At 37.1% G+C, this 22,548-nt stretch overlaps 1 protein-coding gene and 1 long non-coding RNA gene across 6 annotated transcripts; one reads left to right on the top strand and one right to left on the bottom strand.

Moving 5' to 3' along the window:
* The first annotated feature begins 404 nt into the window (after nucleotides 1-404).
* CFAP300 (cilia and flagella associated protein 300) lies at nucleotides 405-22,497 on the top strand. 5 transcript variants are annotated; one of them, XM_048078233.2, is made up of 7 exons: nucleotides 852-1,008; nucleotides 1,428-1,509; nucleotides 3,136-3,208; nucleotides 8,969-9,135; nucleotides 11,353-11,525; nucleotides 17,734-17,800; nucleotides 22,228-22,497. In XM_048078233.2, the coding sequence occupies exons 1-7, from the start codon at nucleotides 899-901 to the stop codon at nucleotides 22,357-22,359; spliced, it is 804 nt and encodes a 267-aa protein (XP_047934190.2). In that variant the 5' UTR covers nucleotides 852-898; the 3' UTR covers nucleotides 22,360-22,497. The 5 variants fall into 5 exon arrangements, with proteins under 5 accessions (XP_047934189.2, XP_047934191.2, XP_047934187.2 ...); XM_048078235.2 differs by lacking the exon at nucleotides 852-1,008 and having other exon boundaries at nucleotides 1,508-1,628; XM_048078232.2 differs by lacking the exons at nucleotides 1,428-1,509; nucleotides 3,136-3,208; nucleotides 22,228-22,497 and adding an exon at nucleotides 20,454-21,636 and having other exon boundaries at nucleotides 405-1,008.
* LOC125184579 (uncharacterized) lies at nucleotides 14,932-21,676 on the bottom strand. The gene is made up of 3 exons (XR_007168816.2): nucleotides 21,542-21,676; nucleotides 20,053-20,176; nucleotides 14,932-15,291 (listed from the first exon to the last, which is right to left on the bottom strand). It is a non-coding gene; the product is annotated as an uncharacterized lncRNA (long non-coding RNA).
* Nucleotides 22,498-22,548: the final 51 nt, after the last annotated feature.

The raw sequence follows: 22,548 nt of genomic DNA, 5'->3' as shown, positions 1-22,548 counted from the left end.
CAGGGCCAATGCCAATGGTTTTATCTCTGTTCTCCGCTCTGGCCCGCAGCACACGCTGCATCTTTGTGCTCTGCTTTCCCCTCAAATCGGACACAATTCCGCTTCAGGGATTTTATTTTTTTTTTAGGAAACAAAAGAAACAAACAATATTAGAAACAAACAAAGCTACTGTTAAACTTCTTACTTATAAATGGGTCTGCTGGTTAGCCAAAGCAACAGATTAATGGGAAATGACATTTTTGGAGATTTGCAGCTAAGCCATAGCTGGTTTTGGAGCCAGGGTGGATTGTTAGGGGATGTAGCATAAGGCAGCAGCCGTCTGCTCTTGCTGCTGTCCCTGAAAAGGGCAGGAAATTTCCGAGATTTTGCGAGGCGTCTCTTGCTTTACTGGGCTTTTACAAATAACTTCCTTAAGTGTCAACATACTTTCCTCAAATTTTCCAGTGGGAAAAGCCTGGAAGCAGAACCTCAAGATTTCCCTATGGCTCAACACTTTGGGAAGTAAGAAGAAGCCCTGATTCATTACAGCTTCAAAATTCATAACTTTGGGCGTTTCGTAATTCACTTTGGCATGACTGGGTGGCGTTGGCTCAGCCAACAGGGGTGGTCCCACTCCCGGCTTTGCCTGCGGGTGTGCACAGGCTCTCGTTCGGCAAGCCTGAGTTTTCCCATTGCATGGATAGGAGCAGAGGAAAGGGGGGAATGGGCTGATGTTTAATGAAAGGGTTTGCTTTGTGAGAACCACAGAAATCCCGTCAGAAGATGGGCCCTGGCGGGACAGGAGGAGGCGGCGGAACCTTTGTGAGCGGGGCCGGGCCCCGCGGCGGGAGCGAGCCGGGGCCGCACCGCCCGCGCCGCGCCGTTACCGAGGCAACCGCCGAGGCGGCGGCGCTCTAAGATGGCGGCCGGGGAGCGGAGGGGCGCGGTGGGCTTTGCCTTCTGCCCGCTGCCCCAGAAAGCCTTCCCCTGCCTGCAGGACAGGGACATTCGGGACCGGCTCCTCAAGTGGTGGGCGTGGGGAAGCCCGCTGCCCCCCGGGGAGGTTGGGGGGGAAGGAGGGAGCAGAGCTCTCGACATGAACCGGCGGCGGGTCCGGGTCTCCTCCCCCCCCCCCCCCCCCTTTTTTATTATATACTTGGAAGTCTCCTCAGTATTTTCCGTCGGTGCAAAACGCTTGTTCTGAGGCGAAAGGTGTTGATCCTTGTCTTCCAGTGTCAGCCCCGGTCTCTTGCAGCTCCACAGCTGTGTTTCCCCAGCCGTCCACGGAGCGCTGTGTGTGTGTGTGTATGTGGATAAAAAGAGAGAGAAAAAAAAAAGTGTAGTCACTGGTCTGAGTGGGACCTCATGTAGTGTGTCTAGGCAAATGTGCACAGTGAGTAAGTATCTAGAGCGTATGCAGAATATTGCTTCTCATTTCTCCGTTTCAGGTCCATGCACGGCAGGATCACGGCACAAGCGTTCAGTTTTGACCAGCAGTTTAAGCCCTATCAGAAGGATGAATTTGTTTTGGTAGTTTTAAGTCTTTTGTATTTGATTTTTTTTTTTTCACTATGAAATTACATATACTGGAAACCTACACGATGGAAAACACTGGAGGAATGTTAACATGTTATTTGCTCACTTTGAAAGTAGGTGATTTAGGTATGGTGCTCAAACCCTGTCTTATGGGTTAACTGTATTGCCCACTGAAAGTATTTCAGTCTATACTCTTGTTACTGTTTTAAGATAGAACAAGTTAATCGCTCAGGCCTGAGAATGGGAATCTGAGATGGATACTCATTTTGGCCACCACGCTTAATGTTGGGAAGTCCACCTAGGACTTTATACACTGCCATTCATACTGTTAGCTTAGAGCTATTACTGCTTTCTCACAGTAAATATACAGTATAATTAGGCGTGCATATGCACCACGTATCTGACAATGCATCATTTTTAAATTTACTGGGTACCATTCCTTATACTGGAATTGTGGGCTCAGCTTTTTGAGACTCATCTCTCATGCTGATTTTGTGTCCTTGACTTCTATTATTTGCAAAGTCAAATCTGTTCGTTTGTTTGCAGGTGGAAAAAAAATGATCACCTGTGGTTTTAAAAACAGCATCGTCTTCAACTCTGTTGTTTAAAACAAAAAAAAAACTTTTCATTTGTCGTAGGTCTATTTTATATTGTTACTCTGGATGAAGAATTGAGCCTCTTGGTATTTTAAAGGAATTCACACAAAAATACACTAATACTTCATCTCCTACTGAAAAACATCTCAAATTATTGAAGTTGTAAAAACGTTTTGCTTTGTAAATTATGCATTTAGGTTCTCAATGCTTGTCTCCTTTGAATTAAAAATGTAAAAGTATCACTAAGAAGAGATGGACTCTAAGTAGCTGTGAATTAATGGAGAAGGAGGCGAGCATTACTTTACACAGTCTGATCTCTCTGTGTCCCAGAGAGGTGATAATGAGATTTGGTGATGCAGAGATTGAAAAATCCATCATTTCCCTTAGCAGCTTGTTCAGTGATCATTCACTCTGGTGGTATGTGTACACATCAGGGTGGGTTTTCTTAATTGACTTATCTATCATTTAAACTTGTCAACTATCAACATAACTATGCACTTTTTTTATTGATAAATTAATAATGGAATACTGGAAATCTTACTGTAGGACATTTTTTCCATTCCTTCAATAACTTATGGATTTCTTCTGTATCAATTTAATAATTTCTACCTATCTACGCTTGTCAAAACTTCAACTTTATTTACAAAATGTAAATTTTAGCATTTCATTTTTGATCTCAACATTCCATGCAGAGGTAGAATTGTTTCATCTCATTTTCCTTCTGCACCTCCCATAATTTCATTAATCCTTTTTGTCTGTTCTTGGACTGTAAGTTCTTAACTGCAAGAACTTCATACTGCATATATAGGCATCTATGAAGATATTGAATCTTCCAGATAATGGCAACACAAAGTTACAAAAGCATGTATTTGGTGGTATGAAATTTGGTATCCAAAGTGAAAGATCATGCAGAATGCACTTCCTAACTGGATCCTTAGAATTTATTTTGAAAATATCTAAGGCACTGGATACGATGATTTTATGTTTGATCTAATTAACTCTTATTCTTTTATTTGAATATTAGGCATTTTTTAATGATCCAAATGTGAAATCCAGTTTAAAGTTGCTCTCACCTTCAGGACAGTGGACTACATTGGGTAAATTTAGAATAAATCTTAAAAAAAAAAAGTTTGTGTTGTAACTGTTCTCTTCTAATTTACTATTTTGTAATAATGACAGTTCATATATTGTACCTTCATCTGGTTGAAATATTTTAAAGAATGAATTCTTTTACTAAATAATAGGGAAATATTTTAACTTTTTTTAAAAGTAAATTAACAAATTTTACATTTTTTTTCCCTGAGACCTGCATTGATTCATAAACCAAGCTACTAGAGGTGGTTTTAATATCTGTGACATTCAGTTAACCTGATTATTTATCCAGACAAAACCATTTATTCAGTTGAATAATCTGAATTATTATTATACCTTGTTCTTAGATAATATTTGGAGAAAGACACTTTTCTACGTATGCAGCTACCTAATTTAGGACAGATTGAGATTATTGCTCTGTTACAAATTAAAGCTGAGGAAGCAGAAAATTATTTAATGTATTTACACGAGCTCAGGGGTGTGCTGTATCCATACATTAAAAGTTATCTGGGTGCAAAGAGAGATCCATGTGATAGGTTGCTGTAGTTGCCATCATGGTATAAGATTGACTTCTAATTTTTTTTGCCCTATCATTATACACTTATAACACTTGATTATGTCTGAAGATGTAGGTGAGATGCTGATGAAGAAAGACCAATAGCACATGATTTTATGGCAACACTTTGAAACTGCATTTTTTTAAATTATGTAAATGAGACGTAAATTGTCATGGAGACTGAATGTGATAATGTAGTGGGATTTTGTACGTAAAATGAGCTCTGACATCTCCAAAGTGATTCTCCTTAATAGGAATATTTAAAAAGGGTATTGTGGGAAGTCCTCAGTTCTTTTGTTTTGTCTGCAAGTAATTTAGTATGTGTGAATATTTAATGGGGCTTTGGAATTTTTTAGCTTTTCCACTTTATCTCTCTGGAATTGGCATAGGTTTTCCACACTATATACAGTGACACTAGACATTGACACCTGTTTGTCAGCAGAATCCATTTTCCAAACTATCCTGCTGTTAAAGCAATTGAATTATATAACATGCAAAAAAAAAAATCTCAAGTCCCCCTTCAGGAGCCTCTTTTTCACTCTGGCAAAGAGAAGATAAATATATTTCAAAGCCTGGGTGAACCTCTTCCTGCTTTGGGCAAGAATCTTTTAAGGCTATCTGTCTAGCCTATGAATTGTCAGTCCCTGTAGTGAAGGTCAGTAGGTTACATACCTCATGTTAAGAGCAGAGGGTCACTTGCCAAGGATCCCAGCTTAACTCCTGATTCTGCTCAATCTTCCTCAGCACAGAAGTAATGCATTTTGTTTTGAGGACTGGAAGGGTTCCCTTTTTAAATCCTGAACAGCTGGTATACCCCATTTGCTCTTAAAATTTCATCTTCCCATTCTTTGCCTATTTTTGGTGAGGAATGTTGGCACATTTTTCTATAGTTAGTCTTCGTGTGCATTTTTTGAAAATATAGTAAGAATTAGCTTTGAGTGGGAGGAAGTACAAAATCATCTAGTATTTTCTTCTTCAGACACTTTAAAATATTAATCCAGATATAGAAGTTACTTGTCACTGTGGAGTAACTTTTAAAAACAAGTTTCTGTTCTTGAGTGAAACTACTGGTAGTGGGATTGTTTTGTTTTTTAGAAAATCTGAAGAAAATTATGTAATCTTGATTGATTCTAATACTGCATTTATTATTTATTCTTTAGCAAACCAAAATATAAGTAATTTTTTTTTTTTTTAGGGGATGATCCATAATATAAAGTGGAGTTTAGATAGGTTCTTAAAACCTCCCCCTTCCCCCAACATGAACTTGGACAGAAAGTATTTGTAGACCCTGTCAGCTTTATTTAAAACTTCAATATAATATTTTAGAGGTTTTTTTGTTTGTTTGTTTGCTTTTTTCAGGCTGCAGTCCCCTTTTACCTTCTTACTAAGAGTTTATTTTCCTTTTGAATTCAGTGGTTATGGTTTCACTTTCACATTTATCTCCACCTCTTCTCTATTAGTTGTCTGTCTCCTTTCTGTAAAATCTGTCTCTATAATTTTTATTGCTTTTATGGCTTTATTGCTTTTATTTTGTTGTTTAATCTCGGTGTTTGTTTCTCTTTGCTGCTTTTCATCCTCACCTTAATTTTATGAGACATAGTATTCCCAGTCAGCATCAAGGAGTGCAAAATGTCCCTCTCTTCCCAGCTGCCCCACATGCTGGAATTCCCAGTAGAATCCCACAATAATTCAATGTCTTAAGTACTCCAGTTTTAACATTACTTGAAATACAACATTTTAAGTAAATTATATGTAAGGATATTCTCCTGTTTCTTTTGATTAGACACGCTTTATTGCCTCTTCTTACACCACACTTTTTAACTTACTGCAGTAGGGATGGATTTTTTCCCCTCTTCCTGACTTCCTAACAGAGTACCTGACAGTTCTGTCACATTTTAAGCTCCCTTCATCTCTTACTTTCATATCTCTAAAATAGAAGCAGCACAAGGAATACATTTGATGCATTCCAACTAATGTATTGACTCTTGTATTTTTAAATAGCAGCAATGAAAACTAAATGGTAGTTTTTCTTTTGACACATTACCAGCCTTGCACCTGTCAGCAGTCGTAAGGAGGCAGGACTGTATCTGCTTAAACTCAATTAACGCTTGAAAATTTATCTTCAAAGGATAGGGATACATTCTTTTTTCTGTAAGTAAAAATTCAGTATTTGTCTAAGAAAGACTCTGAGTTGCCATACGTACCTGAAGCTTAAATGGTTTCTGGTTTTGGAATTGGGTTTAAAAATCTGTGAGGTAACTTTAAATAATCAGTTTTTTAGGCTGCTGTTACAGGTTTTCATTTGCAAAAATTGTAGATGTCATTTGAACTTACAAATTTTACTTCAGAAGTACCAACTTTTTATTACTGAGTCCTAAACTTGCATTACATATGTTCTATGTAAACTGGTTTGTAAATAGCAAGTTGAAAGAGGTTTCCTTGAGGAACAAGACTTTTTTAAACATTGGAGGAATTCTAAATGTATCTCTTCTGGGGTTTATCTCCCCCATACTAGATAAGCAACATGTTCATTTAAAAGTATATTGGCAGCACTTTGTAGATGTTCCAAAATGAAGAAGTTTTTTTTCGGTACTTCTCAGCTCTTTGTTTTCCATTTGCAGAGTTGTCGGGACATTTCTTCTTCCTATTTTATTGCTCACTTTTACAGTGTTATTAAAGCTGGTTACTCTTTTCCAGGAAATTCTGAATCTTGTTTCAAGCCTCACCTCTCAAATGGAGAATAGGAGCTTCCAGTATATTCAAACTTTTCCATTTACAGTTTAGTTTTTTGACGTACTGAATAGGCTCTTGATTTTATTTTTTCTTCCAATGGAAGTTTTCAGGACATCTTTTTTCAGAGCAGAAGTGTGTCTCCTTTCCTTTCCTTCTCCCCCAGTAAAATCCTAACAAATTGAAGGCCTATAAATTGGTCACTTTCTTATACTCTGAGCTGGAGAACTGGGAAAATGTAAGATGTCTCTCTCTTTTTTCTTTTTTCTTTTTTTTTTTTTCCCCCCAACTTATTTAACATCTGATTTTTATTAATCTTGAATCAGTTTTTGATTCATTTATCTTTACAAAATAATTTATATGTTAGAGGCCGATTTATCTCTTATTAAATCTCAAAAAAATAAATTTATAACCCTGTGAAAGGAATCCAGAGAACTGAAAGTTAGAGGAGTCCATGGATGAGGGGTTGGAAGGAAGTAATAACTAACTAACTAACTAAAGGTCTCCTTTCCCTCCCTGCTTAGGTTAAGAAGCTTTAAGTCACCTTTTTTTCTGACTTGTGATTTTGGTTACATAATTTAATGATTTTTTGATAATCCCTATGTGGACAGCAAAGAGAATATCCTAAAACTTTTTCTTTAACGAAAGTTACCCTTTGTCATAACCATATCTGTAGATATGAAGCCAAGCAATTAAATGCCAAACTTTTTCATATAATTGATTTTCTTTATATCACATTGACCCAGTAAAAAAAATGTACAATTTCATGCCGGTACTTTTAGCTTAATAGACACATTTTCAAGCCATCTATTTATAACTTCTCTCTAATTGATTTTCTTAGTGTTGATCAGGTAGGTGTACAGTTTACCTGGATTTATGTATCAAAAGTCTGCTGTTAAGACTTAACCTGTGAATAAATAATCTCTATGGATAATATCTGAGATTTTTGGAAGTGTGACGGAAGAGAAACGTTAGGTTATGCTATGCTTGCAAAGATTAGGATCAGAATGGAGAGTCATATACGCTTTTGGAAGCGCCATAGTTCATGCAGCTCTTTTTTGACATGTTTCTGTTCCTGAAATACTGTTGTCTAGAGTGAAATTTGGAAATTTCCAAAATATTACTCCTAGTGATCCTTTAGATCAGTTTGTCAGCTCACCACTTAAATTAATTGTACAATTAACAGTCTTTTGATAGTATGATGTTGACTGGTCTACCATTGAGGGAATCTACAAATGAGAAAAGATGAGAGTAAACTCCTAGACAGTTGGAATTTTGTGAATATTATCTTTGCTGAGAAACATTGCCAGTGTGTTCGCCCTCATGTTTTCCCTCATGCTCATCCTCTGTCGTGCTCTCTCTTCCTCTCCTTTTCAGAAGCACTCTGAAGGATATTCTGGGGGGGGCTTGGAGATGACCAGAGCACATGTTCACAGAACCATAGGATGGTTTGGGTTGGAAAGGACGTTAAAGGTTGCCTAGTTTCAACCCCCTGCCATGGGCAGGGGGACACCTCCCACTAAATCAGGTTGCTCAAAGCCCTGTGTCTCGCTGAACCCTTGGTCTGTAGAGAGCAGATGGAACTGGACTGTGTCCAGTGCTTCTTAAACATATGAGTCCAATGCTATTTAAGATGTCTCAAGTTACCAACACCATGCATACAGATCTGTAGATGTAACACTGTATATAAAGAAGATACGTGCCCTTATGGACTGATACCTTGTTAAACAAAGTACTACAGAGCATCTCAGATGGCACTAAATGTCTATGACCAAGAAGATCCAGCCTCAGATGACTCACAAGCACAGAAAACAAACAAACAAAAAAAAAAAAAAAAAAGGAAAATATACCTGTACTTATTGGTTGCAGAAAGAATACTCCTTATTCATGCAGGAAATGCTGACAGTACTTTTTTCATCTTCTGAAATAGCTAACTAGTAAAGCTTACAGTAGGTAGCTACAAAATAACTTTGTGAAAAGTTCAGATAAACAAAAAATGTGTTGGGGTTGTGGGATTTTGTTTTGCTTTGCTGGCTGCTGTTAGCAGCTAGTGACTTTTCTACTTTAAATGTGGTATTTTGTTCTCAGATATAGCTTAAGTTGTGGAATATGATTTTCTAGGATGTGATCTAATGTGATGTGGAGTTTCACATGGTGTTTTATCTATTATGATTGATACTGTTGCCAACAGGGGGAGCAAACACATGAGCCTTAATGTAGTGTTAGTGTTTGGCTGAATTTAATGTTTTCTTTACCCTTGTTTCTCAGCTTTCTTTGTTTTTTGAGGAACTGTATGACTGAGTCATACTTATGTGGTCTGTATTTTTTTTTTAAGAATGTGCCACACAACCATTTACAGAAGTTAATTATTTCCACACCATATCAAATTATGAATAATTGTGAAACAATTACTACATGGAAATTCTTCTCTTGTATTTATCACAACAGGCTTGATGTGACTATTTCCTTTATATTCCAGGTTCCAAAGTGACAAAAATTGAAGCTATAGTAGTGCCCTGTACACAGATTTCCATGTCATTTTTTGATCGGCTCTACACTGAAGGAATTGTTAGAGAAACTGGACACATTGTGAAATGTTATGATGAATATTATGATGATATTCTTATCTCTGATGAATTAAGGAAGGTCAGTATAGCAATGAATAATTCTTTCTAATTTCTTGTACTCCGTTAGGTTCCAAAGGACACGTTTTTCAGTATTTTTCCAGTATTTTTTTTCTGACAGTACCTTTGAAGATAAAAATGGGAATCGACAGCCATGTGATAGAAATGACTAAAGCACTGCAGTGCCTGAGTATCAAGACAGTGGCTATTTTCCAGTTGGGCCCTCTTATCTTTTTAAGTAGGAAAAAAAGGCAAAACTTTCTTCTCCCCACCACTTTGACAAGCAGTCACTGCTTGGGGATGTGTGGGGAAATCCAGCTACTCTTTTTCCTAGAAAACAAGTGGTGCCAATGGAAAGGTCCTATGACACCCAGAGCTGCAGGTTCACCCAACCATCCAGGTAGCTTATGAAATTGAATGCACTCAATAACTGCATCCTGAAGCATTCTTCACCAGGAATGCTGACCATATCATATGTGAAGGTATTTAAGGAAACGTAGCTTCAGATATTTTGAGCTGAAATAAAGGAGAGGAAACTAAGAAAAGAGAAATGATTTTGTACTGTAACATTGGAAAAGGACTAAATATAACCCTTAAACAGGCCTGCAAGGTGAAAATTCTGTTTGTCACATTCCAGTGGAGGTGTTAGAGAGCAGATGATTCTGAAAAAGAATCTCTCTTAAGAGTGTCACCTTCTTAATCAACATGTCTTCATTGTAAGTGTTTCTTTTGACTTCATAAGCTAAAACAAATTTTTATTACTTATGTTTGTTTAGCATTAGCAAAGCATAGTGTGGGAGAACTGGATTTTGCTCTTCCTTGTATATATAATCAACGTAAGTACTTAATAATTATAGAGTTGCACTCATTTGCACTTGGCAAATCCTTTGAAGACGATGTATTTGAACCAGTGACACTGGTTACAGGATGTGGCCTGAAATACTGGTCTGTCTTGTAAAGTTCTGGGAAAAGCAGAGAACTCAAGCTCATGTTTGAATTTCAGATGTGGTTTGTAGCCTCGCAGTTCAAAATGCTATCTATTTACTTATAAGTTGGGTCTGTGTGAAATGTTTTCTGAAAATTAAGTATATTTGATGTAATAAAGTTAGAGGCAACATTTAAAATGAGTCATTGGAGTTTCAGTCTCTCTTCATTTTCCTTCCCTTGGAAGAAATGCGTGACTGCTTTTACAGGGTGAAGGACTCACATTCGTTTGTAATGAGCATGATTCCTACTTACAAGATTTAAGATGGCAGAAAGAGCTAAGAGTCAGATCTTCCACAACTGAGCTCAAAAGCTTCAGATTAGATTAGTCAGCACCCTAGAATTGTAGACTGTAGGGGGCAGCAAGTTGTCCAGTGTCCTGGTGTCAGCAGGTGGCAGAGGGTGGCCCTCAGCTGTAAAACTTCGTGTTTCATTTTGACCTGCCTTCTCTTGGTTCAGCCAAGGAGGAGATTGGAATATGTATTTAGTCACCAACAACAGCTGCTGTCCTGATCCTTTGTTACTCAGATGGGTAGCGAAGCTAAAAGAGGGCCACAGAGCAGTAAGTTCAAGTCTAGCTTAGACCTGTTTGCCTGCATCTAGGTTGGTACCTACATTTTGTTGTTGTGCTGAATTAGTTTCTGCCCACCCTTACAGCTGGTAGTGTCGGGGCTAATCTAGGAAAAACCCTGTGTTCACATAATATTGCAGCAAAAGGCAGGTGGGACACATGGAAGCAGCTGAATAGCATGCCTGGCTTATCCGTGGTACAGATAAACGCTCACTAAACTCGGCAGTAAAGAATGGTGTGAATTTGAGTGATCTCCTCTGGGATTCCTTTAGGAATGTGAGATAACTGTAAAAGCTTAGAGGCAAAAAGCAAATGCGGTCAAAGTTACCAAAGACAAACTAATTGGTAGTGATCAACATACCAGATAGAGCTAGATTATTTTCAGGTTATTGATTGTTTCATTAGGTTGATGAGCAATTAAGCAATGAATCACAAGATTCTTGAAAAATATTCCCTTATGTTTTGTGGGCACAAATCTGACAGTTGTATTGACAGTATTTTAAATCTAATTGCATCATTGGAAGAAGGATTTAGAGAAAAGTACTAATTATTTCCATCCCTCATTCATATAAAACATAATGAACATAATTGTGTGATATACAGCAAAGTAGTTGTTTGTATACTTAATCACAAATAAGAAATTTTTGTCTATTTAATTTCTTTATTATTTTCTTGTTCCATAAGGTCTTGCTTCTGGAAGATTCGGACCATTATGATTTATTCAGTCAATCAGACCGCAAAGAATTTCTGTTCTGTCTTTTTAAGCATCTTTGTATTGGAGGAGCTCTTTGCCAGTTCGAAGACATGCTTGGCCCATACTTAGAAACTACAAAAGCTTTATATAAAGACCTGGTGAGGCAAGTGTTTTCTTTTCTATACAAATGTGTATGTATGTGCTGGGCATAGATACTTTGTGTGAATTACTGTAAATTTACTGTGCATTACTGCTTCAAAAATAGGTCCGTTATTTAATAAACCTGCAAGCTTATTTACATTCAGCTATTAAAATACCCCGCAACGAGGGTAGTACTTCGGTGGCAAAATATATGTAATTTTAATGGCAGCTGTCCTACGTAAAACCTTTTTATTGTATCACAGGAATGGGTATTGATGTTTTGTAGTTCACTCCCAATTTAAAGATTTTTTTTAAAGACTTTTGTTTCTGTAGTCCTCTAATGAAAATATTGCATGCCACCGGAACTAGGTTGTGTTTCCACTGTATCAACAAGTTAGTCTTGGATAGATAGTCTTGGACTACTTTCAAGCTTTTAGGATTTAAAAACTGAATAACATCAGTTGAATTTTTTAGTTCTGTTTATGCTTTATTCCATCTGATTATTATTATTTTTAAAAATTCAGTTGGATTTTGGCATTCTTTGCTCCACAGATACACTTCTTGTAGCATACAGCTGTGGTAGAACCCATCTATCAGCATGACAGTGAGCTAACACACATTTTTTTGCCGGGTCTGGTATATGGAATTGTTTGGCATTTATGTATTTTTTGCTTGAGATTAGAGGTGACTGATCAAAGATGCCAATTCAGGAAAAAAAAATAGCAAGTTTCTCCCTGTTTTGGTATACCCATATGCTGACTTCACTGACTGACAAACTTTCGTACTTCCTTGTTTGTGGGAAATGGAATGTCATTGTCAGTTATGCATTCCTAGCTGAGCTAATGGGAATATGCAGCTCATCAGCCATGTTACTAAAATTCTATATTGTATTCATATTCTACACTTTACCACCACAGTATTGGTGGGATAGTATAAAGGACAGTATGAATCTGAACAATAGAAAACAATTGCAGATCTCTGAAATGTGAGATAGTATCCATGTTATCAGAGTTCTTGTACTACGTAATGCACTGGAGTGAACAAAACAAAGACTTCAAATTGTTTAGAGCAGGAATTGTGTGGGGTTTGTTGTTTGTTTTTTTTCTCCTTGGCTGTATTTGGAATGGTGGGATTACCAACTGTTACTTCATCTCCTATTTTAAGATTATACACAAGCACACTAGAAAAAAAAATCACGTGTAAATTATCTTCATCGTTGAGTCTGTTCTTAAAATGCCATTGGTGAAACTTAACAGTAAAGTCTGCCTGAACAAAGATATGGTGAAAGGGTTAGATTCAGTGACTCACCTGAATATTTCTTGACTTCTGTAGCACTTGTGTGTAGCTTGCTGCCTCCAAACAATATGTAAAACAAAATATTTGGCTTCTTTCTTGGCATTTTTTTGTAATACTTAACCAAAGAAGTTTACAAAACCTTAATAACTGCTAAGCAGCCCCCAGATTTTCTAATAGTCAATACTTTTCAGGGTCTGCATTGATTTAGTCATATGCTGTTTCCAGGGAATTATTTATAAAATTTAGTTTTAATCATTTATACAATTAAAAATTTTATAAACAAATGATTAAAGTAGCAGTAGAACAGCTGATACTTCTAAAGGAACCACTGAAACAAACAAACAAAAAGTTATAAATATTCCAAGAAGATTTTTTAGAAATAACTACATTGGGTTGCTGCATTTATTAATTTGAACCTTGTGATTAGTCACCAAAGCTTTCTTACTAGTGTGAACTTCATTTTTGATATTTTCACATAGAGAGAAATCTAGCGGATCCTTCAGAAATACGTAATATGATGTAAAAGGATCTATCAGTACTTCAGCTCTGCCTTCCCTTTCTTTTAAATAGTTGCACTTGAAACAGACTGTTCCTTACGCTAATCCTTGGCCTCAGTTTGCTGTGCATTGACTGCAACTGTTTCTGCTCTTGTGTTGTTGAGTTGACCTAGGACAAAACACCAAATCTAATCAGTTCCTTCACTTTCTTGTTTCCTTTTGATGATGAGTTTTTTTTTTTTTTTTTTTTCCCTATACAGGTTAAAGCTTTGTTATGAGCCATTCCTCGTCCTTGCTTTCACGTCTCCTTAAACCTTTCCCCCTTCTTACTTTTTCTATGGTAAACTCTGATAAGGATGTTGAGTAGTTCTCGTTATTAAAACAAACAAAACAAACAAACAAACAAATGAACAAACAAAACCACAAAAGCACCTTCCAAAGTCTTCCCCAAAATTTCATACCGCTTTCATTGTTTGCTTTTCCCACATCCTCAACCCATTCCCTGTTGTCCCATTACGTATTTCTGTGACTTTTCTCGTGTGCTACTTTTGTTTTTTTGTTTTGCAGTTGTCAGCTAGCTTTCTATCCTCCACAGTTTTAAAACACACCTGTTCACTTCATGTGACATCACTGTTCTTTGATACTTATCTACCGTGTGTCTCTCCATTCCTGTGACTAATGTCTGTAGATGTCTCACTGCCAGTGGAGCTGGTGTTTGCACTGACTAGTACTTGAAAAAACAAGTCACAATGTAACTATATCTTTTATCTTGCTCCTTTGATACGAACTTATTTGTCAATCCAATCAGAAAAGTTTTCCATCTCCTCATTTCAGACTTTCTCTCCCCATTCACAGTCACATTTGTCACATTGCTTTCTCTCTACTCTTCCTTTCCCCGGTTTATCCAAAATGATGATGATGTGTTTTCTTTGTTTTGTTTTGTTTTTGTTACCACCTTCTTAAGAGAGAAAAAAAACATTGAAAGGGTAAGCAATGAAGCTCTGAAGAGGACCCCTCATGCCAGTCTTGACTTGTTTGATTTCTAATTTCCAGTCTGTGCTCTGTACTGTGTCACTTCATTTTTGCACAATGTATACTAGACAGTAAAGCGATGAAAGTACTTTCTTATGGCCTCTTATTTTCTGTAAATAATAGCTCATGACAGTATTGGTCTCTTAAATTGTTTTACCAAAGGATTCACCTTAAAATTCCTGTCAAAACCCAACTATTTTTAAATTCTTCTTTTCTAGACAGTTATCCTGTGTCTGGTTTCTTCTCATCTTGGATTGCAATCTCACTAGATACATTGTACTCTCTGTAAAGTGACAAAAACTTGCTAAGTGATGTAAACTTACAGTATTGAGAAGTTCCATAAACTGTACTTTATTTTTTTATTTTTTGTCTTGACAGCTCAGAAGACTTGGTAGAAAACAAATTGACAGTATTATTAGCTCTTAGTTGATGTGCATTGAAAAATTAGTCCCTACAGGTGAACTTAGGCCAATCACGGTATGCTTCCAGACTAAACTTACTGGTGTTTGTTTGGTCCAAAAGTTTTTCTTAAGGGAAAGAGCCTTCATATGAAGAGTTCCACAAAAGTGTCTCTAGTGTCCAGAGTAGCAGACCTATTACGAGGTTTTCCCACTTCTTTTTCTTACAGTTACTTCTTGCCATTCCTGAGTTCCAGCTCCCAGGCACTAAAGTTCAAAATAGTGTCAAAAGGTTTGGTATTTCATTTTACTAAACCATTTCCACTTATACGGTTTTATAATGAGAGAGTGTAACAATCTTTTAAAAATAACTGCTCTAGCTATTTAACAAGCACAGCTAAGGAATTCCAAATCAAACTATGAAATGGCAGAGGTTTTCTACTTCAGAAAATGAGTAATAATTGCTTCATAATGAATTTATGAACAACTTGTTGATACTAACCCAGCAGTAATTAACCTGTGACCAACTGAGTCCATCCAGAATTTCAGTCGTGTCCTGTGTAACCTAAAAAAAAATCAAAATGATTGTTGTAGTATTTTTGGTTCCGTTAAAGAACACATTTACATGACAAAAGCACGTTAGTTAAGATATAATCTACAAATCTTTGTGATCTCCTAAGTTGATAAATCTTGTTTTCTGTACTAAACTCCTGATTTTTCTGACAGTGTCTCTCACTGATGGCAGCTGCTGTAGTGTCTTGTTATTTTTCTCTTCTCCTTCCGTCTGTGTCTTCTCCTTTCCCTGAAAATAAATGAATTTATGTGAAAGCACTGGGTTGTTCTTTTAACGTTTGGAAAGCCTAGTAAAATATTGCCAGTAAGGTTAGGATATAAGTTCAATTCAAAGTAAATTGAGACATGATTAGAAAGATTTTTTCTTCATAAACTGAGGATAGATTCACATTGAAATGAAGAAACTTTGATATTCAATTAGTACTGTAGGACTTAACAATTTGGAAGAAAAAAGTGGGTATTATAAAATATTTTTACAGAAAAATATCATCTTCAAGAAGACAAGGCAGTATTTTTCTAAAACCTTTAAAAAAAATAAAAAGTTTGTCAAAGACAACATCCTGGTTTCTCTCAAGCCAGCAAGAGGAGTATCTCATCTGATTTTGGCAGATACGTTATTTTGCCTTAAAATTAACCAAAGTACTAGAAATAAACACTCAGTCTGAAAAATGACTTACAGGAAGCTAACCACAAGAGGAAAATTTCTCAATGCAGTGGAATAAATACGAAGATTTATTTTCTGTCACTCCTTACTTTGGTATCCTAGATATATATGTATATAATACAAAAATGTAGAAACCAGAAATTGAAAGCTATTATTCTCAGATGGAAAAATGTGGAGCCAGAGTAACTTAAACACAACTGCAGCTTTTCAGGGTGGTGATGTGTGGTAGAAAGTGTTGACCCCACTTCTGCTCTATACCTTGTTCTCAAAGTTGTCACTCTTCTAGCAGACGCGGTTAAACAGTTCCTGAACTGCTGGAGTTTACAGCCCTGTACGTTAGCATAAACTGACATCCATTTTAGTTTATCTTAATATGCTGGTCTGTAAACTGCAGTGGTTCAGAAGCTGAGTCATGAACCAGTTGAGCTGTCCCTGCTGGGAAGGCACTAATCTCATAAGGGGTGGTAAGGCAGACAACTGGGGCCGGTACCAGTTTCAGCAATGCCGTCTTAATCCACTGCTGAGTCTATCAACATGTGAGTTACAGCAAAAAATTCTGAGAAAGCCTCGTTACTGACTCACCACAGGAAAGATCAACTTCACAGTATAGGCTTAATTCACACATGACTGTTGTTACTCTGCAGAAGAAATCAGTTAAAGTCATTTTTTTAACTGGTTAAAGAGGTTGAATCAACACGAATGATGCTGGTCGGCCTGCGTTTTGTTTGTCCTTATAAAAAGAAGCTTTGTGAAAGCAATGATGATGGGGAACTGCTCTCATAGCTTGGAGTTGGTGCAGTGTACAACTAGACTGTGCTTAACACACGTTATAGAAACTTGGCTATTTTGGGGACCTTTCTAGGGAATTGAACCTGCCTGTGACAAGGCACATTCTGAGCTATGTACTCCTTGGAACTCCGTAAGTATGGAACCTATAAAGCTCAATTAATCCACGCTGTCATCTTAAATAAGAATCTGTGAAATTAGATAAATTAATACAAGTTACACCATCTAACTCAGGAAGAAATATAAGCATCACTTAAAGCAGACCTGAGGAAAATAATTTATTTAAAAATATGTTGAGATAACTGGCCACTCTGCAATAGTATCTTAGTGTGATCAGTAATAGTGACAGAAGAACTGGAAGTCCACAACAAACATGTCTAGAAATTGAAAAATTCAGAAATAATACCATCCTGAGTTGCATAGCTGTCCATGTATACAACATTCTAAAGGAGGAAAAATGGATTTAAAACATAATTATATATTGATTAAAAATGAGCTGAAGTTTGCATTTCTTTAAAAATACTAACGCTACCATTTGTAGTCTGAGTTAAGATGCGGTTCACTTTGCAGCTTTTTTTTTCTTGCAGAATATGTGAAAGGATTTTAACAAAATCTTTAGCTGAGTCACTTTTCATAGCTATCAAAATGCAAACTTCATACTGGATACTTTATACTCTAGGCCTGGGTAATATTGCTGAGATTTAGTGGCTGAAAACAGTAAGACCAATTCAGATGATTAGACACATTTTTATTCAGTAGTTTTCAGTTGTCATAATATCCCTGTTATCTAACAGTGTAGCTTTTCATGGTCAATGTAACAAGAGTTGAACTTAAACTATTAATTTGAACTTGATCAAATTTGAGCAAGAACAACAATGAATATGTTAAAATGTATTTTAAATATATTTAATAAATATATTTATTGAATGAAGGATTCTAATAATACTGTAAATATTAAGTATGTATTATTCCCCTGGTTTTCAGTGTTCAAAAGAATCCTGAAACAAAAGAAATAAGCATTACTTCAACTGTCTTCAGAGTGTCTGCATATGTAAGTATTAACAATTTTATCGTACAGGATTTTACTGGAAGTAACATGCATAGCATGAAAATATTGAATTGACATTTACATAACAAAAATATAATACTCCATTTTCAAGGGTTATTTTTCCATAGTTGTTGCTATTGTTTATTCATGAACTCTGTCCCTGATCTCATCCTGCTTGCACTCTTGAGTAACTCTTCATCAATTATCACCAGCTAAAGTTTTATTTGTGTAGTTCACTAAAAATATGTTTACTGAATTACACTTAAAGTCATAATACTTATCCAGAAACTACTTTATTAAAAAAAATTAAAATCTTTAGGTCTGAGTAATTCTATATTTGCTTAAGATAGAAGTAAGGATTAAGAATCCACTCGACTTTATATAGTTCTGTTCTTTGAAATATTGCTAGAGCTTTCTGCATAGCTTGTATTGCATCTGTTACTGTAAAGACTGCAAGAAAATTGAGTATATGAAAGGGTGAGAATGGTGAGATGACTGCTAACCTCTTTTCCCCTCCCTTGTCAAGTCTCATTCCTTTCTGTTTCTCTTGCAAAATCATGCATTTACCATCAAGATAAGTTTGAGAACTGGCTGCATGTTTGCTAGATTCAGCATACCTGGCGTTTAGTTGTTACTACTCCAAAGCCTTCTTGAGTAACCAGAATATGTAAGCAGATAATGTACCTACATCCAAAAGAAATAGCTGATGTCATTTCAGACTGCGCAAACTTCCCTTTAGGTTGCCAATACCCCGGTTGTTCATCTGTGGGTCATCATCTTTTAAGTAGTATGTGTAATTCGTAGAAGGCTTCTAAAATGTTTTCTAAAAATAAGCACTTATGTATCACAGTTCACCTTTCTACTGGGCTGCAAACTTTAATAAAAAATAAAGTAAAACAAGAAACGCAACTGATAATGTGATATTTTACTGTTATTAATGTTTTTCCCCTCATCTCTGAATCAAACATATGGGCATGAACATTGCAGACTACTCCTATGTTTAGGTAGATGTTTAGATATTTAAGAGCTCCCATAGCTGTCTGTGCTATACATCAAATATCATCAGTATTACAAAAAAAAAAGGGCAAAAAAAAAAAAGCAACCTTCAGCAAATTTTTTTGAAAACAAAGAAATGGATGGACAAAAAAAATCCAGTGTAAATACAGAATATGTAATCCTTTCTATAGCCTTGGGGGAAAGTTCAGCTTTACTGCATATTCTGAAAATTTGTGAAGTGAAGGAGAGTTCTAAAATTCTGGTTTCCACTCATGAAATCTTGAAGAAACTTCCCTCAGAACATACAGAGTCTTAAGCAAATGGGTCTGGATTGTCTGATGGTTCTGTGAAACAAAACTCTACTTGGAAATTACAGGAAAGGTACTTAATAGAACACAAATGTCTTGTGCTTTTGATGAAAACTTTCTCTCAAAGAGACAAACATTTCTGCAGTAGATGTAGTTTCTGAGTTCATTTAGTAAATAACTGTAGAGTATTTTGTGATGAGGTGACAATTTATAAGCCATATTTTCTGGGTTTGTATCTGAAAGAAATGGACATACCCTCGTAGCCTGACATAAAGGAAAGCTGTTTTGGTAAAGGTGACTTGAACTGCAGCTGAGAAGTTAGAAGAACCCACATTTTTGCAAGCTGAATTAATAAATGGATAAATAAATAGTTGTATATTTGCACAAGTACAAATGGAATCAGGAATTAATTTTATGTAACGCCATCCTGACACCATCGCTTTCTTTTTACTTAGTTTTTAAGTTTTGGCTAATGAGATCTCATTTTGTAAACAGTATCTAGAAAAAAGAGCAATATTAAAATCAGGTAATCAGAAAGTAAACTGTCATCGATATTGTATGAAAATTGTGAGTGGTGCCTCCATTTTAGCAAGTCTGTCTCAACAGAGCTATAACTCTGTGGTGTGATCATATCAAAATCAGTGATGGAATCTGACAATCTCTGAAAGGGGTATGGTTAAAAAGCAGTTTGGAAGAAATTTAATCCTGAAGTAGTCAGATCTCTCAATCTTGATATTTAAAGGTATTAGGGTGTAGTTATAAATATCTACAGATCTGTTTAGCATCAGAACTTTGTAGACCTGGCTATCACGAGAGAAATCATTTTAAATCTTGGAGCTAGTGAAACTTTGTTATAGCTGACGTATTTGGATGGTAATTGCTATTTTGGAATCTTTTTTATCTGAAACCTAACTATAGCAATGTTAGAAATCATTGTAATAAATAACTTACTCAAAAATTCTTCTTTAAAAAATGTTGATTAAAGGATGCTGTTCCGAGAGACGTTCAGCAGTATCATTTCTGTATTACGCTATGCATGTGTTCTTTTTCAATCATCTGCAGATTATCTGTATTCCTACAAAGAAAAAGTAAAATGATCCCACTCTGTATCAGCACATCAAATCATTCCACCCACTACATGTCTGAACCTAAGTCCAAACTGCAGATAGAATTGGTATGATTCCTTATGTACCCAATTGCTATAAGGAGCAGAGTAACTCCACATAAATTCCAGTGCCTTTATGGTCAAATCCTTTAGTTTTGTTCTTGTTGTTTTAATGGCCTCTTTACTAACTAAAATAAATTTAAGGACCCTTTTAACTTGATCAGATTTATTGTTTTCCTCATACCAGGTTCGCTATACTCTGGAGTTTCTTGAAACGCCTGATCACCAAGAAGTTATTTTTGTTCTTGTGTTGATGTGCAAACTTGTCTTTAAACAGTCAAAAACTGAGCTGACGTAGATTGACTCAGTAAGGACTGCAGAAGTGGGATCTTCAATAGCAATAGAAAATAAGTTTAATCTAACCAGTAATCACATCTTGACGTTGGTCTCTTGCTTTCTTTGTTTTGTGCATGAACTTAAGTCACTTTTGGATCAAACTCCAAGGCATTGTGATGCTGAGTACTGTAAAATCATAAAGCTTGCTCTCCTTACTGTTATTGAGAATCCAGCATTTGATACACACGGATCCCTGTAAAACATCTGTAGAGAGTTAGGTATCTTAAAATTGGAGCTACAGGGTTTGTATGCTTTGTTTCTTAAAAATAGAATGCTATTTTTAGCTTGTGGTATTTGACTACCACCAGAAAATGCGGTGAATAAACGTATCAAATCTCTACCTGTCTTAAACAATGCTTTTACGGTGGTGCTTATCTTAATTTAAGATTTATGGTCCTGAATAATCCCTCAAGGGAAAATGTCAGAACATATAGTAGGGGGTTCATCCTCTTGAAAAAACAGGAGAGAAACTGGGGTGCCTGCAACAGCTACTGGATAAAATTCATAGATGAACTTTGGAGCAGAAACTGGAACCCAGAGCTCTTCCTTTAAGCTGACTGATTGCATTAACCACTAGGAGAGCTTACTGTTTCCATGATTTCTTGGTCCAGAAAAAAGATGGATTATTTTATGCAAGGGAAGACAGCTTCAACAAAAGATTGTGAGAGATGTTCCTTTAATGTGGAATAGTCTTTAGTCGAGGAGTTTAACATTTTCCTGAAGAAAATGGAAAATATATGCATTATATAAACTCCCTCAGAACCTACATCTCTTCAAATGTTGTGTTGTATAAAGGTGTTGGGCAGCGGGATGGCACTATAGTGTGTCAGGGACAGGAGGTGCCAGCTACATATTTGTTGATTTTTAAGATGTTCAACTACCACGCTGAATGCACCAAACAAACACCTCCCTGAATGCCCCCCTCTAGTTCCTGTGTACCTGGATTCGAAGCGGGTGTTGTGCTGTGCCGCCCTGTCAAGGCTGAAGCCTCCCTGGACACGCACAGAAGTAGGATGTTAAATTGAAGAGCCCAGTTCTTGTAGTGTCTGGTGCCAGCTGAACATGTTTTTTTCAGAAGTAGAATTGTGCAGCTAGGTGTCTAGGTTCTCTCCAGATGCTTTCTGCAGGTTGGTGCACAAATCATTTTCGGTAACAGTTCAAAGTTGTTAGTAAGCGCTACAGTGAGGGTTTTCCTTCAGTATTTGAGGCTGAACGGATGCATAAGCAAACGTTCATTGAGAAAGACTCATTGATAGAACAGCTTTGCATACTTAGTCCCTAAATAATTTTGTATTTTGACGAAACGTGATGGGATCCTTGTATATTTAATCATCTGTATTTTAGGTTTGTGTCGTGTAATCCTATATTTACGTGCCTAACTTTGCGTTTTATATTAGTACTGCAGCTATGCTAAGCTTATAAGGTTATTGGGATGGATAAAAGTACTGTGCCTGATGTAGCGTCAGGATCCGAATGGAGACAAAACCCTCGCACAAACCAGCGTTTGTCCTGTTCTGCCGCGAAACCCGCCGTTGGGGCGAAGCGCCGCGTTTCACCCAGCTTTCAGGAATTCCCTGCCCGGCCTCCACGTCGCCATTAACACACTTCTTTTCACTTCCTCCCAGGACGAGGCCGGCCTGCGGTACCCCTCGGGCAGGAGGCACGAGCAGACCTTCTCCTACTTGGCGGTGGACCCCTGCCGGCGCCACGTGCACGCCCTGTACCACTGCTACGGGGGCAGCGCGCTCTGCCCCTAAAACACCCCTGCTTGTGGGGCCGGGACCCCCACACCTCGCTGCGAGGCCGGGGGAGAGTTGTGCATAGCCTAACATAACATCGGGGCGTGCGCGGGGCTGCGCGCCGGCCCGGTTAATTAATTAAAGGCGGTTCTTCTCCTCCTCCTCCTCTTCCTCGCCCCGGGGGGGGGGATTTGGGGGGCTGGGGGT

The sequence above is a fragment of the Anser cygnoides genome, chromosome 1 (genome assembly GCF_040182565.1).
Source record: "Anser cygnoides isolate HZ-2024a breed goose chromosome 1, Taihu_goose_T2T_genome, whole genome shotgun sequence".
In the NCBI taxonomy this organism is placed as follows: Eukaryota; Metazoa; Chordata; class Aves; order Anseriformes; family Anatidae; genus Anser; species Anser cygnoides.
Note: the sequence above shows the minus strand (reverse complement) of the source record. Positions and strands in the feature narration are given on the sequence as shown.

Bases quoted from the DNA above. Each gene is read 5' to 3' on its own strand.
- CFAP300 (XM_048078230.2), top strand. From the start codon at position 711: ATGTTTAATGAAAGGGTTTGCTTTGTGAGAACCACAGAAATCCCGTCA. The intron at 9,136-11,352 runs GTCAGTATAGCA...TTGTTCCATAAG, and splicing joins TCTCTGATGAATTAAGGAAG to GTCTTGCTTCTGGAAGATTC. The intron at 11,526-17,733 runs GCAAGTGTTTTC...CCTGGTTTTCAG, and splicing joins TTATATAAAGACCTGGTGAG to TGTTCAAAAGAATCCTGAAA.